The 21,192-nt window shown below is 39.0% G+C and overlaps 1 protein-coding gene across 1 annotated transcript in view; it reads right to left on the minus strand.

Moving 5' to 3' along the window:
• Positions 1 to 679: 679 nt before the first annotated feature.
• psmb2 (proteasome 20S subunit beta 2) overlaps positions 680 to 21,192 on the minus strand; it is a 28,124-nt gene continuing 7,611 nt past the window's right edge. The window contains exons 3-6 of the mRNA XM_055656276.1: positions 20,386 to 20,456; positions 3,005 to 3,167; positions 1,466 to 1,515; positions 680 to 862 (exon numbers count right to left, since the gene is read on the minus strand). Coding sequence (XP_055512251.1) covers positions 761 to 862; positions 1,466 to 1,515; positions 3,005 to 3,167; positions 20,386 to 20,456 — 386 coding nt within the window. The 3' untranslated portion in view covers positions 680 to 760. The remainder of the gene's footprint in view (positions 863 to 1,465; positions 1,516 to 3,004; positions 3,168 to 20,385; positions 20,457 to 21,192) is intronic.

The following is a 21,192-nucleotide window of genomic DNA, read 5'->3' on the forward strand; positions in this document are numbered from 1 at the left end:
TGCAATAATCTGATCACTTTCACCTTGTTCCTCTGTGGCTGCAAGACTGCAGCATAACAAAAATTGAATTAACTCGAATGCTTTGCGTAAGACATCACAACCCAAAATTTAAATGTACATTCGAGATTCAGTTCAAATAATTAGGACTCAAAAATCAAAGATTAGACTGGCAAACTGCTGGTGACAAAACATTTCTTTGCAGAGCACACATTTAAGCTCTCTGGTCTGGCATGTTTTTAAATTGTACTACACATCTTTACTAATTACCTAAATCTAGCTCAGATTTACCATGAACTAAGATCTGTACTAATCTGCAGCTAATTAGCCTACCAGTGCAAGTTTTACAATCTTAGCTGATAGCATTTCCATTTTATGGAAAACAGATCATGGACCATTCTTGGACTTCTCCAGCTTCCATTTCCTGTCATTCTGGCACCAAACCTATCTCCTACTCAGAAGAAGATGATCAGGGGATAATTTCTGTGGTCCAGCACAGGTCAGGTCACAAGGATGCATCAACCGGTATTTCAGAAATATTTATTTTACAGTTTCCGCAAATTACGTATGAGCATTTTTCTGAAACTCGTGGCCAATTAATACTGTACCCGCATAAATTTGAAGGGTATAAATCGTGTGTTTGTGCATAAGTGAGGTCATATTTTCAAACAAACTCCATAACTTTGTGTGAACCTTAGGCTTTATTGGGCTCATATACATAATAAATTTCTACAAGTAAAAAAAAAGCCAAAAAAAAGGACAATTATATCTTTGACATTGTAATCTGTTCCATATCATGAACACCATCCTTATCAATGATCCGAACAGTAAAGGTGGGGAGGTTCAGAATAAATCGTTTCTGGATCTGAAAGACAAAACAATTACAACTGAATTCAATCAATCCAAAATGTCAACATATGATTAATGTCAACTGATGCATTTTGTCACGTACAAGCCCAATATGGAAATACAGCACTGGTGAAAGATGGGGTGCATTCGAGTAACAGGGCATTTTCACATTTGCTATTCCCTTTATCAGCAGTGCATGGAGGAGCAGCAACTACCTTTGTCTTAAATGGAGCTCCCTCCCACCCAGAAAATCTTAATAACAGCATAATAATTAGAGAGAAAAATGAAAACATGAGCGTCAATACTCCTAATCAATTGATATCAGGATACACATGCAGAAGATGAAAAATATGTTCACTCCCTGAACGTTTATCCAGAGCAGTTGATAATATCAAAACTCAATAAAAGCTGAGAATGCACTCTTTAAAGGAAACCTTCGTCCTGAACAGACCTGGTGATACCCGTTCAAAGCACAAGGCCAAAATTACCAGGCTGTATGTTTTGATGTCAACGTGTGAAAATAAACATGTGCAGCAAGTTTCAGAAACCCAAAGGTGAATAATGTATTTATAAAAAGAACAAATTTTGCTACAGAATTCCACTCAGACTTGGATCTCACCTCTAGAAAGCATTTCTTCAAGAGCTCAATGGCCTCTTCGCGCGTGAGATCTGCAAACACATTGTTTCAATTTTTGAAATCTTCTCAAATAAAAACAAGCCCCAACCCCCTCCCTCTGCAAAATTAAATAAAGTCCAGACTAGAAAACAGAAGTTATCTGACACACAGCTGAACACGGTCCATATGTAAAATAGGGGTTTTAAACAGAATCAGGCCCACTCAAACTGCAAGCTGGAACGAATCAATTAGTTTTTGGAAATCGAATCGCATCAGAATCCGCCTCCTTTTCCTGGTCCAAACCCGGGAAAAGGACAGGCACTTCTTAGATTCAATTTATTACAAACAGTGTAATGAGCTCCATCTGCAGATGCTGGCTGCACTTAGCGCATTTCGTTTAACCGGCCTCCTGCTGAGCATTAGATTCATCAATGCAAGTGACACGTGCTTTTGACTTCTAAGAGTAAAGACCTGTGCTTACTCTGCCATAACGATCCGTGATATAGTCTATTCCACTTAACACAGTGGAAGCAATTTTATTCATTACATGTTTTAACAGAAATTCAAGATTAACTCTATTTAAAAGATGAAATGTAGCATTACGATCAGATAATTAAAAGCTCAGAACTAGTGCGCCATGTTATTCCAGAATTCATTTTAATTGTCAGAATTATTTTTGCACATTTTATTAGTAAAAATTATTTCAATTACATTTGTACAATCCAAAATAAAGAATTTCTTCCTTCATTTGAAATGCTTCAGAGGAGCTGTGGTTCGTGTTCATCTTAAGTGGCTATAATGTGCTTCAGAATTTACAAAATAAGATCAAATTCTAATTATGATGGGATTATAATGCAATTATAATGCCTGTTTAAGAGGATGAAGGAGAAAAAAAAGTGACAGGATACTTTTTTAATTTAATTTCCTTCCTTTCTCAGGTAAAGAAAATATTTTTGCACATTTTAATGACAGATGTCCACACAGCTTCAATTTTGATTATACCACAAGGTGATAAAAATAGTTACATTGTTGATATGGCATCCAGAAAAAGAAATGAACCAAATTAACCACTTTACCCTAAAAGGGGAAACCATTTCAAAATTATTTTGTACATGGAAGACTGATTTTTACCAGCTTTGCACAGCTGGCTTCACTAAATGTACATTGGCTGCTTCAGAGGAAAGAATTTACTTCCCTCTGGAAACTGACCTGTGGACTGGCATAAAGTCAGCAACTATACCCTGCTCAGCTACTGAGTATTACAACAGATCAAGTAAAAAAGAAATGGGGATGAACTGTTTTGTTGAATTATGAAATCAATGTTGACTAAATTAGCATAATTAAATAATCGACACTGGAGGGTCATCAGTGGGCAAGTGGCAAAAAATGCAAGCCCGCTAGAACAGAGCAGCTACAGATCATGATTGTTTAACCAAGGCTTTTCAATCCTGTGATGCAAAGCAGATAGAACAAAGGGCTGGGACACAATGGTTCAGTTAATGAACAAGATTACGATATTCCTTTCATCGCAAATACACTCACCTGGTTTGTAGTATCGGTCTAAAATACTGAGCGTCAGGAAACCTCCGTATCCATGGGCAGCAAAAGGTGCTTTAGCCAGAGCTGCCAGGTAGTCCAGATAATAAAGTGCAGGGCCGTCATGCTCATCATAACCCGCTAGGAGCATGTTCACATGGTACGGTGTCTATAAAATAAAATGGAAGGACCATAATCACTATTCATAACAAACTAACTTAGCTCTTATGATAAGCAGCACTGTAAATACATCTCAGTTGCGTTGCCCATATCCTATTAGTATTCAATTATTTTATTTTAGAATTATGGTTTCTTAAATCAAATTGAAAGTGTCCCCCTCTCACCTAAAGCTTTGCTCTCTAATCTTTGACATTTCCACCTGGGATAAAGATTGATCCGTCTACCCTATCTGTGCCTCTCGTAAATTTTATACACTTGCATCAAAGAACACAATTCAAGTTTGTCCAAACTCTCCTCATAGTTAATATCCTCTCCTTTCAGTTTATAGCCTCTAATCCAAGCAGCATTCTGGTAAACCTCTTCTGTACCCTCTCCAAAGCCTCCTAATCGTTCCTGTAAGAGGGTGCCCAGAATTGCACACAACATTCCAAATGTGTTCTAATCAAAGTTTTCTAAACTAGTTTCCCCCCTACCCTTCCCCCCTCCCCCCAATATTTGTTTACCCAAGATAGAGATAACATTTGATTTCTATTAGATTTAATATTCAGAAAATACACTGCTGTTTCCTTGTTAATCCAATAATGGTAATTAAAGCTAAAGATGTGAGCATAGAACACAAAATACTGCATGACCAGTGTTCCAATGGCACCATACCTCATTATTGGTCTGAATTATGAAGCTTGACAAAATTATCAATATAAAGATCATGCATATCACCTATTTAAAACTGTTTGCAATTCATGAGATAAGCAACGACAACCGGTTATGACTTGCACATTTGATAATTCTTCACAATATAACAAAAAGGGAGAAACCATCCATCTTAAATCCACCGTTATATAGGTTAAGAGACAAGGATGAACACAAAATGCTGGGGTAATTCAGCGGGACAGGCAGCATCTCTGGCGAATATGGATTGGTCACGCAGATAGCAGTCTAAAAAGGTTCCAACATCACCTCTCCATGTTGTCCATAGATGCTACCCGGCCAGCTTAGTCACACTGCAACCGTGTTTCCTTTTTAAAAATAAATAAAAGTGAATATGGCTAATGTGTTCCAGAGTTCTTTAGACTTGTACATTTATTAGTTGCACAGGTATTTTTGTATATGCAAAACATAACAGACTACCCCATGCATTTCCAGTTCACTCCCATCATGCAGTGAATGTACCAAGTGATTTTCTTCTACAGCTGATAAACAGGACAGCGGGAAACAAGGAGGAACACTAAAATTATGGATGGCCGAGAAAGAGTAAAGAGGAAAGACCCAGTCCCCTGAGCAGGTGTATCAATTTTAAGCAAATGGCAGGTGGATCAGAAGGCAATGAGTAAAACTTAGATTTTCACCCAGTGATGATATCGATCTTAAACTCACCTCATGAAATGATGGCAGAGGCAGAAGCTCATCACATTCAAGCAATACTAGGATGGGTAATTGAATCCACAACTAGCAAGGCTCTGGAACAAGTGCTGAAAGGGGGCATTAGGTCGGGTGGCTCTTTCAACTAGTACAGATGTGGCCTGAATAGGGTTTTTTCCTGTCAAAATTATTTTGATAGGGAGTAGAGCAAAATTGCTAATAAGCAATGGTGTTGTCAATTTAAGGCGATTGGTCAAAAAGAACAGTGTGTATTTTGTGGAAAACCATAACTACACATTAATTAAGAGTGAGAAGAGAAGGGTTTGCTGAATGCACCATGTACTGCAAATCTGTACACACTGGATACAATTCGCAGCTCCACAGGCTGCGCGTCCCCTTGGCTTCATGGATCAGATGGGCAGAATAACTAATGTGGATCTAAGACAAAAGGTCTTCCTCTTGCATTAAAAAATGCATCACAGAATGATTTTTACAAAATAGCTACACCAAATTTAAGGGTAGCTTCCAGGAGTATGTAGCAGTTCCAGAGTGCTATTATAAAGAAAATCCAGAGACAGTTTAATTTTCTTTATCATTGTAAAATAATGCTCCATATCAATTAAAATTAGACAGGAAGTCCCTGATGCTGAATACTGACAATAAAGAATAAGGAATTTTCCACCAATTAAGAGATGATACTAAATTCAAGCAGTCAAGGAACAAGTGGAAGCAGCATAGGAAAACAAACAACCAAGAAAAATGAAGTGAATGGTGATTAACAAATTAACTGTGGATGTTGAAGATAGCATCAAGCAAAGATAGAAACAGCTGCTGTTATATCCAAATCATAACAGATGATCAACATCAATTTTTAGTATATACAATCAGCTAAAGCTTTACTATAAATGTTTGAGTAGTCAGTGAAGGCATTCACTACTTTAAAAGATTGGTTTGATTAAAATCATTGAAAGTGAACTGTGCAATATAACTAAAGCAGGGCAATTAAGCTAACAAAGTTCAATAAAAAAAAATGAAGCAACAAATAAGATAAGCACACTATTGATGGTTTTTTCTGCGACATCTGGTGAAACAACCTAACAGTTCAGGCAGAGAGCAAGGAAGTATCCCACCGAGCAGTGGAGCAGGAGCGTTAATCTCATATTGGACCTCTTCCAACCCCCAGCAGCAATAATTAAATCTTTAGAAGCTTGCACCAACAGCCGGCACAATTTGAGGAGGAACAAAATACTGATGAAGGAAGTTTCACCGACTGACTTTGACCAATCACAGCAAACCATTTCAATGTTGCAAAAAATTACCCCATTTGTCTAGAATAGCGATGCATCCGCAAAATAAAACCAAGTCAAATAAGCCCTTTAGCCTCTGTCCTTTTCTTGTTGAGAGAAATAAGAATCATACACGAGTTGGAAGTTTGAAACAGCTGCTGGTTTACCTTCACAGGTAATTTATAAGGTACTAATATTTTCTGCATCTGCATGGGGATTAACACTTAGATGATAACCTAATTCTCATTTGATTTGTGTCAGATTCCCCCACTCCTAATGAGGGAATATATATGAGGCTCAGTGCTGTACCACAAGATACATCCATATTGAAACCACCAGCATTGCTAAAGCTCATTATACTGAATTTAGATTCATATATTGTACAATTTTGCTGCAAAGTCGACACCATCAAAATTATTTTGATTGAGAGAAAACATGTCTCAACTCCAGATACCCCTTGAAAACAGTCAATATTGACCCATGCTATATCTGAAGAAAGACAAAATGCTGGAGTAACTCAGCGGGTCAGGCAGCATTTCTGGAGAAAAGAAATAGGTGACATTTCGAGTTGAGACCTTTCTTCAGACTTGTACGTCTATTTTACAATTTAGTTGATCAGGATGGACCAGGTTGCTAACGTGAACCAATATATGCAGGCATAACAGTCAAGATGGTTTGAATCCCATAAACCCAGATTAATAAGCAGCAAGCAACAGGTGGATTTTCTTTTCAATGAGAATTGAGGAGTACACAGTGGGCTTTTATTAAATAAATATATTGTCCCCGTGACATCCCACGAATCTCACCCTCACAACATCAATCCAAGCTGAGTGAGGTAAAAGAAGTGGTGAGGAAGGCACCAGGCCCTAATGGTGTTCCGTATTGTGTCTACAAGTACACCCCGGATATTCTGAAATTCCTCTGGAGGAACATGAGGGTTGCGTGGGAAAAGCAAATTATCCCCAAAGCCTGGCGAAGAGCAGGGGGAATGCTGATCCCAAAAAAAAAAAAAAAAAAAATTGTCCTCCGTTGAACAGTTTAGGTAAATAAACCTTCTTAACATAGAAAGCAAGATCTTTTTCAGTGCGGTGGCAAAAAGACTTAAAGTATCTGAAACAAAACCATTTCACTGATACGTCAATCCAAAAGGCTGGCATAGCAGGCTTCTCGGGATGCCTTGAACATACCAGTGTTATATGGCATCAAATCCAGATTGCCAAGAAAGAACAAAATAATCTGCATGTCCTCGACCTGGCCAACACCTATGGATCAGTTCCTCATTCGCTACTGTGGACTGCTTTTAAATTCTTTCAGGTGCCTGCAATAATAACAAATCTGGTAAAAAACTACTTCCAGGATCTGCAATTTTGGCTCGCAACATCAGACTTTACCACAGGGTGGCAACTACTGGAAGTAGGCATCATGGCGGGGTGCACCATCACTATGACCTTGACCATGACCTTCACTCTGACAATGGAGCTCATTATCAGAGCATCAAAATGGATTGTAGAAGGAAAACGGCAACAGTGTGGCCAGCGATTGCCACCTATACTAGCCAATATGGACGATATAATAACATTAATGATAACTGTCCCCTGCACCAAGAGACTTCCGGAAAAACTTCATCAAAACATCACATAGGCAAGGATGAAGATTAAACCCAGCAAGTGCAGAAGCATCTCCATTGTCAAAGGTAAAGTCAATGATCAAAGATTTCATATTGACGGAATACCTGGTCCAACTGTTTCAGAAATGCCAGTGAAGAGCTTGGCCCGATGGTATGATGCAAAGCTCAAGGACACCGAGCAGTTTGAACAACTCAAAAAGGATACCATCATGCACATAGCTCGCATCAACAAGACCTTGCTACCAGGAAAACCCAGGCTGTGTTGCTTCCAATTTGGCATACTACCAACAATCATGTGGCCTTTATGTATGAAATCCCCATCAACAAAGTGGATAAGCTGGAAAGAATGATCAGCACACATGAAACAGTGGCTTGGACTTCCACGATGCTTAAGTGCTGTTGGACTGTACGGGAGTGGCAAATTGGAATTACCCATTGCAGGTCTTGTGGAAGAGTTCAAATACACTAAAGCAAGGTTGGTCGTGACCCTCACTGAATCTGAAGATACGGTTATTCAAACAGCGGCCCCCTGTGTGGCATTTCCTGGATGTGGTTGGCCAAGTCCAAAATGGGAGAGCCGGGCTCCGGCTTGTCCCAAAAGCTCCTCAATGGCACAAGGCAACATCAGTGCAGAAAAGACGGCTCGTGGTGGAGGAGGTGAGAAGACGGGAGGAGGCAGAGCGACACGCCAAGGCCGTCTCAATGGCCAGGCAGGGCCAATGGACTAACTGGGAGAGCCTGGAAAAGAGGAAACTCAATTGGCGTGACATCTGGCAAATGGAGGGATCTCGGCTAAGTTTTGTCATCAGAGCCACTTATGATGTTCTACCATCACCCCAGAACCTGAAGCAGTGGTTCAGAGAAGACCCCTCTTGCTCCCTTTGCCAAACACCTGCATAAATTTTAACAGGATGAACTGCGAGCCTCGCCCAAGGGCGTTACACTTGGTGGCATAACCAAGTTCTCAGACAACTGGCATCAATCCTGGAACAGAGGCGAATGATCACAAATACTTCCCCACAAACATTTGGCAGGAAATGTCCACTTCACAACATTTGTACCAGCAGGCCAACCTCCAGAGCACCAGATAACATCAAAGGATGCAAGCATTCTGCAGCCTGCTCGGGATTGGAAAATGGAAGTGGACAGAGACAAAAGCTTGTGTTTCCCTCAGACATTGTGGCTACGACATTCCAGCCAGACATGGTCCTGTGGTCCACAACAGCCAAGTTGGCATATGTTGTGGAATTGACACTTCCATGGGAAGATGGTGTTGAAGCATATGAGAGGAAAAAGAAAAAGTAATCTGAACTGGCAACTGAAGCTGCCCAGAATGGCCAGAAAGACCAAGATTTTCCCTTTAGAAGTGGGATGCAGGGGATTTGTTGCTGCATCTACGACCAGTCTATTAAAGAAAATGGGGGTGAGGGGTCCCTCCCTCCAACAAGCAAAAGATATTGGGCTGCAAGATGAAGACAGGAGGGTATGGAATTGACGGGGATGTAACTGGGACACCAGGTATCACCGTTGAGCACTCTGGAGACGTCGTGGGCTTATCAATGAAACGTCAAAGGAGGAGGATGCCCACCTGATGACCCCGATGACGTACCTACCCTACCTTTCACCACTCCAATCCCACTACAAATATCAAGTGACGACTTATTACAGGGATTGAAACATCAAGTTCTATTAGCTCTACTACTTTTGCATTCAAGATCATATTAATTCCTCCATCACCTCTAGTTTGAAAGACAGTAAAATAACAAGGCTTCCTGTATTTGTTTGAGAGAAAACGAGACACTTTAGAATAGGCCCCAGCATTAGAAAGCTACAATTGCATGGCTTACAAATTATATTGACCAAGTCTTCTGTTTGGAACTGCACAGACTATTTCCAGATTGCTTTCAAACACTGCCACTCCTGGAGTCCAGTAGTGGAGTGTGAATTTCCACAGATTTCCCAGTACTTAAATGGTGCATCAGTTACAGGAAAAGCAAGTTTATTCATTTGAATAAAGAGCAGCCACAAGCAAAGATCCTATAGGATCTTTGGCCACAAGGGAAAACGGCAAGTATACAGTTAGTTTACTGCCCTTTAATTGAACATTCAGTTATCTTTGTATTTTTAAGTATCAAAGTACTTTAATTATTATTTGTTTTTACATTTGAAATTGTTACATTGTAATAAAATGCTTTTTTTTTTTAAAATAGTTTTTGAATGTTTCTGAATGCCAGAGACATTCATATTCATTAATTCTCTCTGACAGTTAATAAGCCTGGGGAGATGTTTTAACTCACCACCAAAGCAATTCCGTGCAAGGGTTTGCTTTTCAAGATAGGAAAGGCCTTGCACGGTGCAGAGCATCTCCGATCAGCTTAGTGTCTTGGAAGTTCATAGAACTTTGTGCCATGGTGTCCACTCTATATAAGAACAAGTTCAGTGGCAAGCAACCAGAAGCCGCAGTAATCTCAGTGCGAATTACTGGCCATGGAATTGTTACAATAAAATATTCATCCTAGGTGGATTCCACTCTTAACTGTTAGCATAAAAATTAATGAACCTGCACACAGGTAACATGAATGGAAATGAGCTGTAGATATAATGGTATATGGACACACTGATCTGTTTTGCAGTAAATGCCTACTATGTTCTGTGTGCTGAGGCAAAGCAAGAATGTTATTGTCCTATCAGGGACACATGACAATAAACTCACTTAGAAACATAGAAACATAGAAATTAGGTGCAGGAGTAGGCCATTCGGCCCTTCGAGCCTGCACCGCCATTTAATATGATCATGGCTGATCATCCAACTCAGTATCCCGTACCTGCCTTCTCTCCATACCCTCTGATCCCCTTGGCCACTTGAACTTGAACTAGATATGCCTAAAAATTAATCCTTAACCAGTAGAACTAAATGCGCTACTAATAGCGGTAGTGAATTGCTCAGTTTCCAAAATTCAATTCCATTGCTGTCTTTCTTCTGAGTCTGTGCACATTGTGACAAAATAAGGTCAGAAGGAAATAATCAATATTTGTAACTAGTAAACAAAGACACACAGCAAAAACCTGACAAGAGTTTTGGAACAAAATATTTTTACTGCACCCATCATGTTGCATCCTCATCAAGCTAGCGAAAAGGCACCAAAAGGTTCTGGATTGTATGTTAAAACCACAATCACACACATGTACAGCCTACCTTTATTATTAATGTCCAGGCATTAAGAAAGGGAACGTAAAGCATGCCCCTTGAGTTCAAATACATTTTATAAATTGCTGGGGAATTAGGCATTCACATGTTTATTTTCCCTTACAGATTTGAATGAAGTAAAAATTCACTATTTCTGCAAGTCCATTTCCCTCTGGAATTGCAACGAACTCCAAACAAGTAAAAGTGCAAAGCAGCATTGGCCTAGATTGTTCAAAAGGACACCAGATTGGTCGTGGAACAACAAACAGAAGACAAGTTTTAAAGTAGATTTGTTGAATTAATCTGGGAAAGCTTTAAAAAACAAGGGGAGCATTTTAATTAAGTGCACCATCGCTGCTGAGAATACATCACAAAATTGTTTAATCATGCTCAAAGATGGGTCTGATTTTCCTAAACACTGCCTTGCATACAGATATTCAAATATTAAGTATCGACCAAGTGTAGGAACAAAATTGTCAGAATATAATCTAGAAGTATTCTGGTGAATAAATTGGGAAGGGAACTAGGGCATAGACGTTCTAACTCCATTGGCCTAGATCAAGGTCTTCAGTTGATTGTTGTGTAGAGAAATGCCAGTTAACAGCATTGTGCAGGTCAGCATACTCCTGACTTCTACACCTGTGTGCTCCCACGTTAAATTATGGAATATGCTGGAGCTCAGATGTTGCCATACTCCACTTCCTGTTTTGCCGCTTAATACAGCCCTGAATCCGAAGGCAGAACACAAATTTGCTGAACGAAGTGGCCAGATGTGTTTCGCATCTGTATCTCTGGCTTTATGCCAGCCAAGGCCAGCGTGTCTAGTGCAGACCGTTCATAAGAATGGGGTCCCCGACTCAAATAGAAAAGTTAAGTGGATTTTTTTCCCTCATTTTAATTAGGTTTAATGTTTTTAATTAACTTATATCAGTCAAGTGTGTTTTAATTGTAGATCATTTTAATTAACTCCCTTAAACTGTTTTTAAAAAATATCTCCAGTTATCGGAGACAGTAAAAAGGGCCCTTAAGAGTAAGCCACTTAAAGGCCAGTGATTTGGGTGCAGGAACTGATGATGATAAAGGCATCAATGTTTATTGCAGGCTACTGTTCTTCAGAACCACGTTGGGAAAAAGGCCTCTAATTCTTTGGACCCACAAAGTGTACGTGGATCAGGGTGCACAAATTCCCACCACATCATGAATTGTCTGACTCGTTTTATTATCGTATTCAATATCTTTACAACTCCTGTGCAAACGTCAAAGTAGCATTAACTCACACCATTTAGTGCAGCGTGTCAGTTCCTCCCATTACACATTCTTGCACCAGCTTTTAATTAAAATGGTTATATTTAATGATTTCCTATGTGCTATGGATTACCGGCACTTTGTAATCATGACACTTTATACTTATTAGGCAAAATCATTAATTTCAGCCCATTCCCTAAACATAAAATGACTTAATAAATGAACATTTACTGTACTTTCTTTCAGAACAAAGGTAAAAGACTATATTTGCAGCTATGAATGAATAAGCCAAAACAATCTAATGGCAGAGGTTGGACAATCATTAAAGCAATTTTATGTACCGATTTTAAGTTATAGAATTAAAGTATAACATTAAACTCAAGCTTTAATCTTAAAATCCACGAGGTTTTGCAAAAAAAATCACCTTGGTTTGGCAACAGCAATGTCCAAGACCAAATGAAAGTGCAGAAATGGATTTAGCCCAGTACATCACACAAACCATCCCCCTCCACCCATGACTCCATTTACACTTAAGCAGGCACCATAAACAAAGACCATTTACACCCTGATCATTCCTTCTTCTTCCTCATCTCATTAGGCTGAAGATACAAAGCTTGAAAGCACCAGCAGATTCAGGAATTCCTTCCCACTGTTATCAGTCAAATTACTTCCGTTAAATCCTTGGAAGACTTTGACTCCAAGACTGAGTGGCGCAGAGCCTAAAAAGATGCCAACACCAACAATGGAGAGGTCATCACAGACCCAAGTTCAAGTGAGTTTATTGTCATGTGTCACTGATAGCATTATTGACCCCACAGTGAAACCACCGGGTTTTGACCTCCATCGCAAGCAATGGCTAACCCTGAACAAAATTTGCATCCTCCATGCAAGAACAGCCCATCACCTGCATAAGTGGGGGATGACAGGCAGCCCTGCTTGTGATTGCAGACATCAAGACCAGACCATCCCACACATCATGAATGACTGCTCACTGCGGCTTTACCTTGGGGGCATCAAAGCCATCCACCTACTAACTGATGCTGTCCTGGCCTGGATGTCTACCCTTGATCTACAACTTTAGGCTGTGAACACCATACGCAAGAAGAGGTCAAATAAGCCAAGGGTGCAGACCCAATCTCCCAAATTCTCTCATTGTAGCCCTTGCACTTATTATTTATCTGCACATTCTCTGCAACTATAATGCTCCAGCACAATATTCTACATTCTAGTATTTATTACTTTGCACTACCTGCTGCATGTGTGCATTTGACCAGGGGGATTTTAAAGGTTGAATATTAAGTGTGAAATGCATGTGGAGTCTTAGAACCCATATGTCTCAATTCCTTAATGAATTGCCAAGCTGTACTTCATACACTTGATTGTATTCATATATAATATGGCTTCACTGGATAGCACACAAACGTTCACTATGTTGTATAAATGACAATATACCAACCAAAAATCAGTTGTTTCGATGGCAAGAAAAATTTTAGTCTTCTGTAAAAATTCCATTGCTTAAAATGTTAATATATTTGAGCATGCCTTTGAGGACTTGAGTAAAATATTTCACAATACTGGAGTCTTAAACAGAGATCCTGGCAGGAACTTCAATGCCTCTTTCTATTTACACCAAATAGAATAGACCATTAATTTCAAATGTAAATAGTTCTAATTTATCCGAATCAGTGACAGATTTGGCAGTGGGGAAATGGTTTCCCACTTAATGTTCCGATTCCTACAACTCTGTCATCCCTCAGCCTCTGTTGCAGCTGTAAGCAGTAACAGACCACAAGCATTAAAAGTACCAGAATTTAATTTAAACATTTCAAAACAGAGTTCAAAATTACTATCAGTCACTTTAAGAATAAAAATCTACCATCCCCACATTCCAAAGATTCACAGTAATAACAGGCATTTAAGTGCTGAATGTACTGTTCCAATTTCACTTGCCCACTGCAAGTGGCAGGCAATAAGCTTTAAATTGTATATTTTGCTGAACAATCCACTAGCTTGGCAATTTATTATGGAATCAAACGATACATTGGTTTCAAGACTCCACATGCATTTCATTCTTAATCTCTAACTTCTACCTTGAAAATCCCCCTGAATAATCCCATACCCAGAAGCTCATCATGGTATTTCTCCATAAGTTATTTTTATTCATCAACATTAAGAGAATGCAAATTTTAAATGCTGAAATATGGTGCAAATCATTTAGAGAAACTGATGTGGGAATTAATTTCATTAATTTGTCTAACTTCTCACTCAACTGTTCCAGAGTCTTTAGAAGCAAATGTATTTAAGAAATAAAAAAATGAAATATTGAAAATTGAAGAGGCTTCTAATTTTTCCAGATGTTATTAAAAGCTATTCCGTACATCCTGCATGTGGATGAAATTGTGTTACAATCTCAAAAGAAAAATCACTTTAAAATAGATAAAATCATGAGTGTAGAATCCAGAGTTTAAGTATTGTATAAAGTGCTAAAGACAAATGAAACATCGCAACATCATGAAAGGTGACATGACACGTAAACAAAGAGTGGCAAATATGTTATGTCGTGGATAAGTAGCCACTTTTCAAAGATTGAGGCAACTCTCTGAAATGAGGGGGGGGGGGGGGGGGGGGGTTGAAACCTCGTTGAAACATACAGAATAGTGAAAGGCTTGGATAGAGTGGATGTGGAGAGGATGTTTCCACTAGTGGGCGAGTCTAGGACTAGAGGTCATAGCCTCCGAATTAAAGGTCTTTTTTTTAGGAAGGAGATGGAGGAATTTCTTTAGTCAGAGGGTGGTGAATCTGTGGAATTCTTTCCCACGGAAGGTTGTGGCGGCAATGTTAGTGGACATATTTAAGGAAGATAAATAAATTCTTGATTAGTACAAGTTGTCAGGGGTTATGGGGAGAAAGCAGGAGAATGGGGTTAGGAGCGAGAAATAGATCAGCCGTGATTGAATGGCAGAGTAAACGTGATGGGTTAAATGGCCTAATTCTACCCCTAGTTCCACTTACAGTGCCCTCCATAATGTTTGGGACAAAGACCCATTATTTATTTATTTGCCTCTGTACTCCACAATTTGAGATTTGTAATAGGAGGAGAAAAAAAAGGAAAAAAAAAAAAAAAAATCACATGTGGTTAAAGTGCACATTGTAGGATTTTAATAAAGGCCTTTTTTATACATTTTGGTTTCACCATATAGAAATTACAGCTGTGTTTATGCATAGTCCCCCCCCCCATTTCAGGACACCATAATGTTTGGGACACGTGGCTTCACAGGTGTTTGTAATTGCTCAGGTGTGTTTAATTGCCTCCTTAATGCAGGTATAAGGGAGCTCTCAGCACCTAGTCTTTCCTCCAGTCTTTCCATCACCTTTGGAAACTTTTATTGCTGTTTATTAACATGAGGACCAAAATGAATAAAAATGTATAAAAAGGCATTTATTAAAATGTGACAATGTGCATTTAACCACATGTGATTTTTCCTATTACAAATCTCAAATTGTGGAGTACAGAGGCAAATAAAAAAATGATGGGTCTTTGTCCTAAACATTATGGAGGGCACTGTATGATCTTATGAACCCTATAATGTGAATAATCCTGTGTAGAACTTACCAACTTATCATTTGGAATGGAATCTAGCAGTGAGTTTATCCAGCTTTTTTGAACAAATTGCAAGCAGAATTAAAGTGTTGGCCCAGACTGCATCTTTGATATTGCTGCTGATAGGGGAATGCATTATGGAGAAACATAAAATATATAGCTGCCAATTCAACCCTACCAATACACAAGTACATTTGCTTTAAAACTGTAGATTATTCAGTGCAAAATCTGCTCGGCTTATGGGCCATTCAGCAATGAGATTTAGCTCAATATCAGAATCAGCTTGAAAATCATCCCATAAAAGAGGCACTAATGTGACATAATTATTCCATCAAGTGAATATGTAATGTGCCTCACAGATGTAATATGTAATAGGACTAGGTTTTTATTAAAAACCAAACCAGCTCCTGAATGAATCGCTCAAATTTTAAGCATCTTTAGGGTCAACTAGCACCAGCGGAAAGTGCTGGAAATAAAAAATACCCTATTATCAGGAATTAATATTTTTATTAAATGGTTTACAGGCCCTAAAAAAGGACACATGGACAAAGATGAATGTGAATATCAAATAGCACTTAGGAAATAATTGAGGCGTCTTTTATTTCTTCAAATGTTCACATTATTGCTGATGGTGATTCCATTTCTATATACCTTGAAGGTATGTGGGTGGCCCGAGAAGTGCCTCAATGGAGGGGGGGGGGGGGAAGTACTAGATCCGAGGAGGGGAGATATGCAATTAAAGATAAATGCATTGGACTCGGGAAGTTTGAAGGCTCAAGGCTTGGAACATGTATATTGATGAGGTGGAGGGAAGAATGATCAAAATATGAGAGTATCTTGTGGAGCGCCAAGTACAGGGATGTGACATTAAAATCCCATTGTCTCAAGAATGCCCATGATGGTCACTTCTGGGAAACCCCTACAATCTACAAGGGCAGTATGGAACAGAGAATAATGGAAATAGGCAACGTTTCGGGTTGAGACCCTTCTTCAGGTGGTTTCGGGTCGAGGCCCTGAAGAAGGGTCTCGACCCGAAACGTTGCCTATTTCCTTCTCTCCATAAATGCTGCCTCACCCGCTGAGTTTCTCCAGCATTTTAGTCTACCTTCGATTTTCCAGCATCTGCAGTTCCTCCTTAAACATCTTGAACAGAGAATAATGTTTTCTGTGTGACTACAACAGAAATCACATCATTAACAATAAATCATCCCAGGAAATGACCAGCAAGATTTTCAGGGGGAAATGTCCTAGAAGTATAAGTTTTGCATTTTACTCCAAGTAGTGTTTGTTTCTTCTATCTCCACAGATGTTGTCTGATCTGTTGAGTTTGTCCAGCATATTCAGTGTTGAATTTCAGATTTGCAACTATAGATCTTTGCCATTTAATAATTATATGGATCATCGATTTCACATTGATAAATCCTACTAAGTTAACTATCCAAAATTGGATGTTCAACTGTCCAAAGTTGGAGAAGAAGTAGAATTTAACCCATGTTCTGGTCTCCAAAAACTATCTGCCCAATTTCAATGACATGATACATCGTCTCTTTCGAAATGCAGATGTTGAGGTTAGGATTTTAAAACAGGACATCTGTGCACTTTAATGCTCCATCACCAACAAAACGATTCACCTTTCGGCAATTTCTCAATAGCATGGTCGTGCTTAATTGATTGCTGACAAGTACAAGAATCTAAAAAAATATCAAGTTGCAAAGAATCATACAAAAACAAGCAAACATGGATAAAGTGAATGGTCACAGACATTTTCACTCAAGGTAGAAGATTGAAAAATTAAAGGACATAGACAGAAGAGGAAAGAGACTCAAGAGGGACCACAAGGGCAACTTTTTTTTTCACTTGGAGGGTAGTCAGTATCTGGAATATAAGCTGCCAGAGAAAGCTATAGAAGTTGATACAGTTATGACTTTCAAAAAACTTTTGGAAAGATATGTGGACAGAAGAAAATGAGCTAATGGGACAAGCCTAGTATGCCAATTTGATTGGCATGGACAAGGTGGGTTGAAGGGCCTATTTCCATGCTGTACAGTGCTCTGACCTAATATTGTGCTTGACCACAACAAAGTTTCAAGAAATGCCAGGTTCAAATTCGCGAATGTAGTGTTCGGTCATTCATCTTTTACAATATTTTGTTGAGTACAGTACGGAAACACAGAAACGTCGGCCCACTGAGTCCACGCCGACAGGCTATCCCTGTACATTTTTACCAAAGCCAACTTAACCTACCAATCTGTATATCTTTGGAATGTGGGAGGAAACCGGTACAGCCGGAGAAAACGCATGCAGTCACAGGGAGAACGTACAAACTCCATACAGACAGTACCCACAGTCAGGATCGAACCAGGGCTCTGGTGTTGTAAGGCTGCGCCACCATGCCACCCTAAACTACAAGTTGAATATTCTATATATATTTCACGCATTACCACAAATATTATTTGAATGCTACCTAAGATTAAGAAAATGTCATCCCGATTCCTTGAAAGGAAATATCATGTCCTGGCTAGGTTCTGCACTAGGATGTGCATGTTCTATGTTACTGTTAAACAATATAACGAAACTAACATTGATGCAATCGACACCAAGTCTATCAGATGGAAGACTGACACATGTCTCACTGAGTAACATAATTTGAACGAGCCGAGACTTGTTCAGTGTGATGTCACCATGTTACTCTCCAGAATTCAATGTGCATTTAACCATGCAAGAGTGTCATTCTGAAAATAGTGAAATATTTGAATGTCAACTCTTAATAAGGAATGGAACATTGGAATCATATCTGCCAACCATCTTTACCCAGCACACAATCACTTCATATAGCAATCTGAAAATAGGTTTTACACAAAATACCTGTGCACTAATTATCAAAGTTCTGACATTAACTTTAGCCATGATAAATATTATAATCTTCAATCACACTTGACAAATTTGAGACTCACAAGACTAACACCCTGTCAAACATACTCAGCATCTTGAATTTTATCACTCACAGGGGGGGGGTCAAATTAATAATTGCAGCTGGCTTCGCTGTCTAGAATTGAGGATAGGTTGCAACCACGGAGCTGGAAGATAAACGCTGTTCCATCCCTTAGCTCATTCTAAACACATTCTTCCATTGAGATCACAATTCCAATCCACCGGGGAAAATTAAACAGCTGGCTAACTAAAAACGTTAGGTGTCAAGGGAGGGCAAGGTTCAGTGCCAATACAACATCATCAATTATGGATAATTTAATTGGGATGTTTTGCCCACCCTTCTGTGCAAAGTGCAATGGGGGGGCTGATGAGACGAGCTGATTAGATGTCTGTCACTGATCATGTGATTAGCAACATATGGCCCAGGTAAATGCTGCGAATGGTTTGAGCTCCCTTGCCAGAGCATTGCAATTGTGACTTGTTACAAGTGATTAAAATAAATTCTGTAATAAGGTAATTAACAAGATTTTGGTTAGTGGAGGTCGTGAGGTGCAGCTAAAGTCCCTAGTGTTTGATCCCCACAGCTTGCCTATGCCTGGACTTGCCCAACAGCATGCATGTTCCAGATGGACTGCACAGCAGGGGGATCACTGGCACAGACAGATGTGTTTTCCTTGAAAGATGGGGGGGGGGGGGGGAGAAGATAAGGATGTCTTCTGCTAAAATACTTGCTCAGGCATCAAAGCCAGAGCACAAGTCTACAGTAACAATACACTTTGCAAACAGTATTTCCCAAAAGGGTTAATGGAAATGTCATTAAATCTACAAGTCTACTTTTAGCACAAGGTAAAGTAGGTGTTTTCCATATATTTTCATTAACCTAACCAACAGCTGTTTTACAGTAACATTTATATTCATGTGATTGGACCAACTTGAACACACTAGGAACCAAAAACACCCAATGAATGGGAAGTATGGCACATTGTTGCTTTATCTTAGAAAACGCCATGATTTGTACCACTGTTGAATTTAGCTCCTCAGAGGACTAAATCCCCTTGATGAAAAGGCAAGATTACACATGGAAGAAGATTTTTTTCCAAGAATTAAGTCAAGATTAATCTGTTTTATCCTAGCCAACAAAAGGACAATTTAAGGATTATGAATGACAACAGATTGCAGTAAATGTTCAAACACTTCAATAACAGCTAAATGGCTACACGTACAACATATTTTTTTAAGTTTTACTGGTAAGCTGGCTATGGAAAACTAACAGTGCAAAAAATGATGTGCAGTGACATTCCATAATGTCAGGTGTAAATAGATTGCTATGCAACATATCTTTTATTGAAAGGGCAAAATAGAATATCAAAATTCATATCTTCAATTTTTTTAAATCACCCCCAACTGACAAAAAAGTGATCAAATCTGATGCCCTTTCTTGATTTATTCATGTTACTTGAGACCAATAATGTAATCTTAGACAATCCTAAAACAATATATGCTTGTGTAGGACACCTTACAAACCCATCTTCACTCACTTTCCCCACGCAAGTGATTTATCATATTAGATACATATTACTCTCTGGGGAAACAGTACTTGTACCAGTTGAGCTAAATTTGCATTGATGCCCTAAACTTGAGAATCCTAGTTATGCCATGAAACCGTGGGTAAATAATGCTGCTCCCATAGGTTCACAATTTATGATGAAATGGAAATTATTCAAAGTACAGTTTTTTCATGTTCAACACAACTCAAATTTCTTCAATATATCACTTTACTCAATTTAAAGAATGGAAAAAGACATCAGAAACAGTAAATTACTGGCCACATCCAAAACATTTAATGGTCCAATCAAGTAGTGTAACTTCATATTTTATAAATTCTATGTTTCTAATTATATATTTACCGTCCTCCTATAAATATAACATTTAGACTCTTAATAAAGTCTTAAGTTAATTCAGTTCACCTACCCGGCTTCGGAGGTACTCTGCCAGGTTTTTGCGGGTGAAGTTAGCAGCTGCTGTCGGAGACAATTCATAACCTGTAAAGTTGAAAAAGGACACAATGATCTCCAATTTTATCCCTAAATTGATTTTTAATTCTGAACAAAACTGCACTCTTTTCTTTTTCATATCAACACTGAACACCATGACAGAACTTTCAAACAAGGCTAGTAAAATAGTAGAAACATTGGTTTCGAATGTCCAAAATTCTCCAAACATGGCAATGGTCCCATTAGATTAGAATTTATTTATTCAAAAAGGCCAACAGGCTTAATGTCATTGGAAAGTGGTCAGGAGCTATTAGACAATACAGTAGGATTTACTCAAGTTCTTTGAACTGCTAAGGATATAGAAACCGATGGATGAGATACACTCAGATTTCCCCAATGTATTTGAGAAGGTGCTGCAAAGGTTACTGTATAAAATAAAAGTCATAGTATTAAAGAATATATATCGGGATGGATAGAAGACTGGCTAGCTAACAAGAAACAATAGGTATTAATGGTCCGAGAACACTATTGCAATTATCAAGAAAGCTCATCAGCGCCTCTACTTCCTGAGAAGACTACGGAGAGTCGGTTTGTCAAGGAGGACTCTCTCTAACCTCTACAGGTGCACAGTAGAGAGTATGCTGACCGGTTGCATTGTGGCTTGGTTCGGCAACTTGAGCACCCTGGAAAGGAAGACTACAAAAAGTAGTAAACACTGCCCAGTCCATCATCGGCTCTGACCTTCCTTCCATCGAGGGGATTTATCGCAGTCGCTGCCTCAAAA

This window comes from Leucoraja erinacea, chromosome 26 (genome assembly GCF_028641065.1).
Source record: "Leucoraja erinacea ecotype New England chromosome 26, Leri_hhj_1, whole genome shotgun sequence".
In the NCBI taxonomy this organism is placed as follows: Eukaryota; Metazoa; Chordata; class Chondrichthyes; order Rajiformes; family Rajidae; genus Leucoraja; species Leucoraja erinaceus.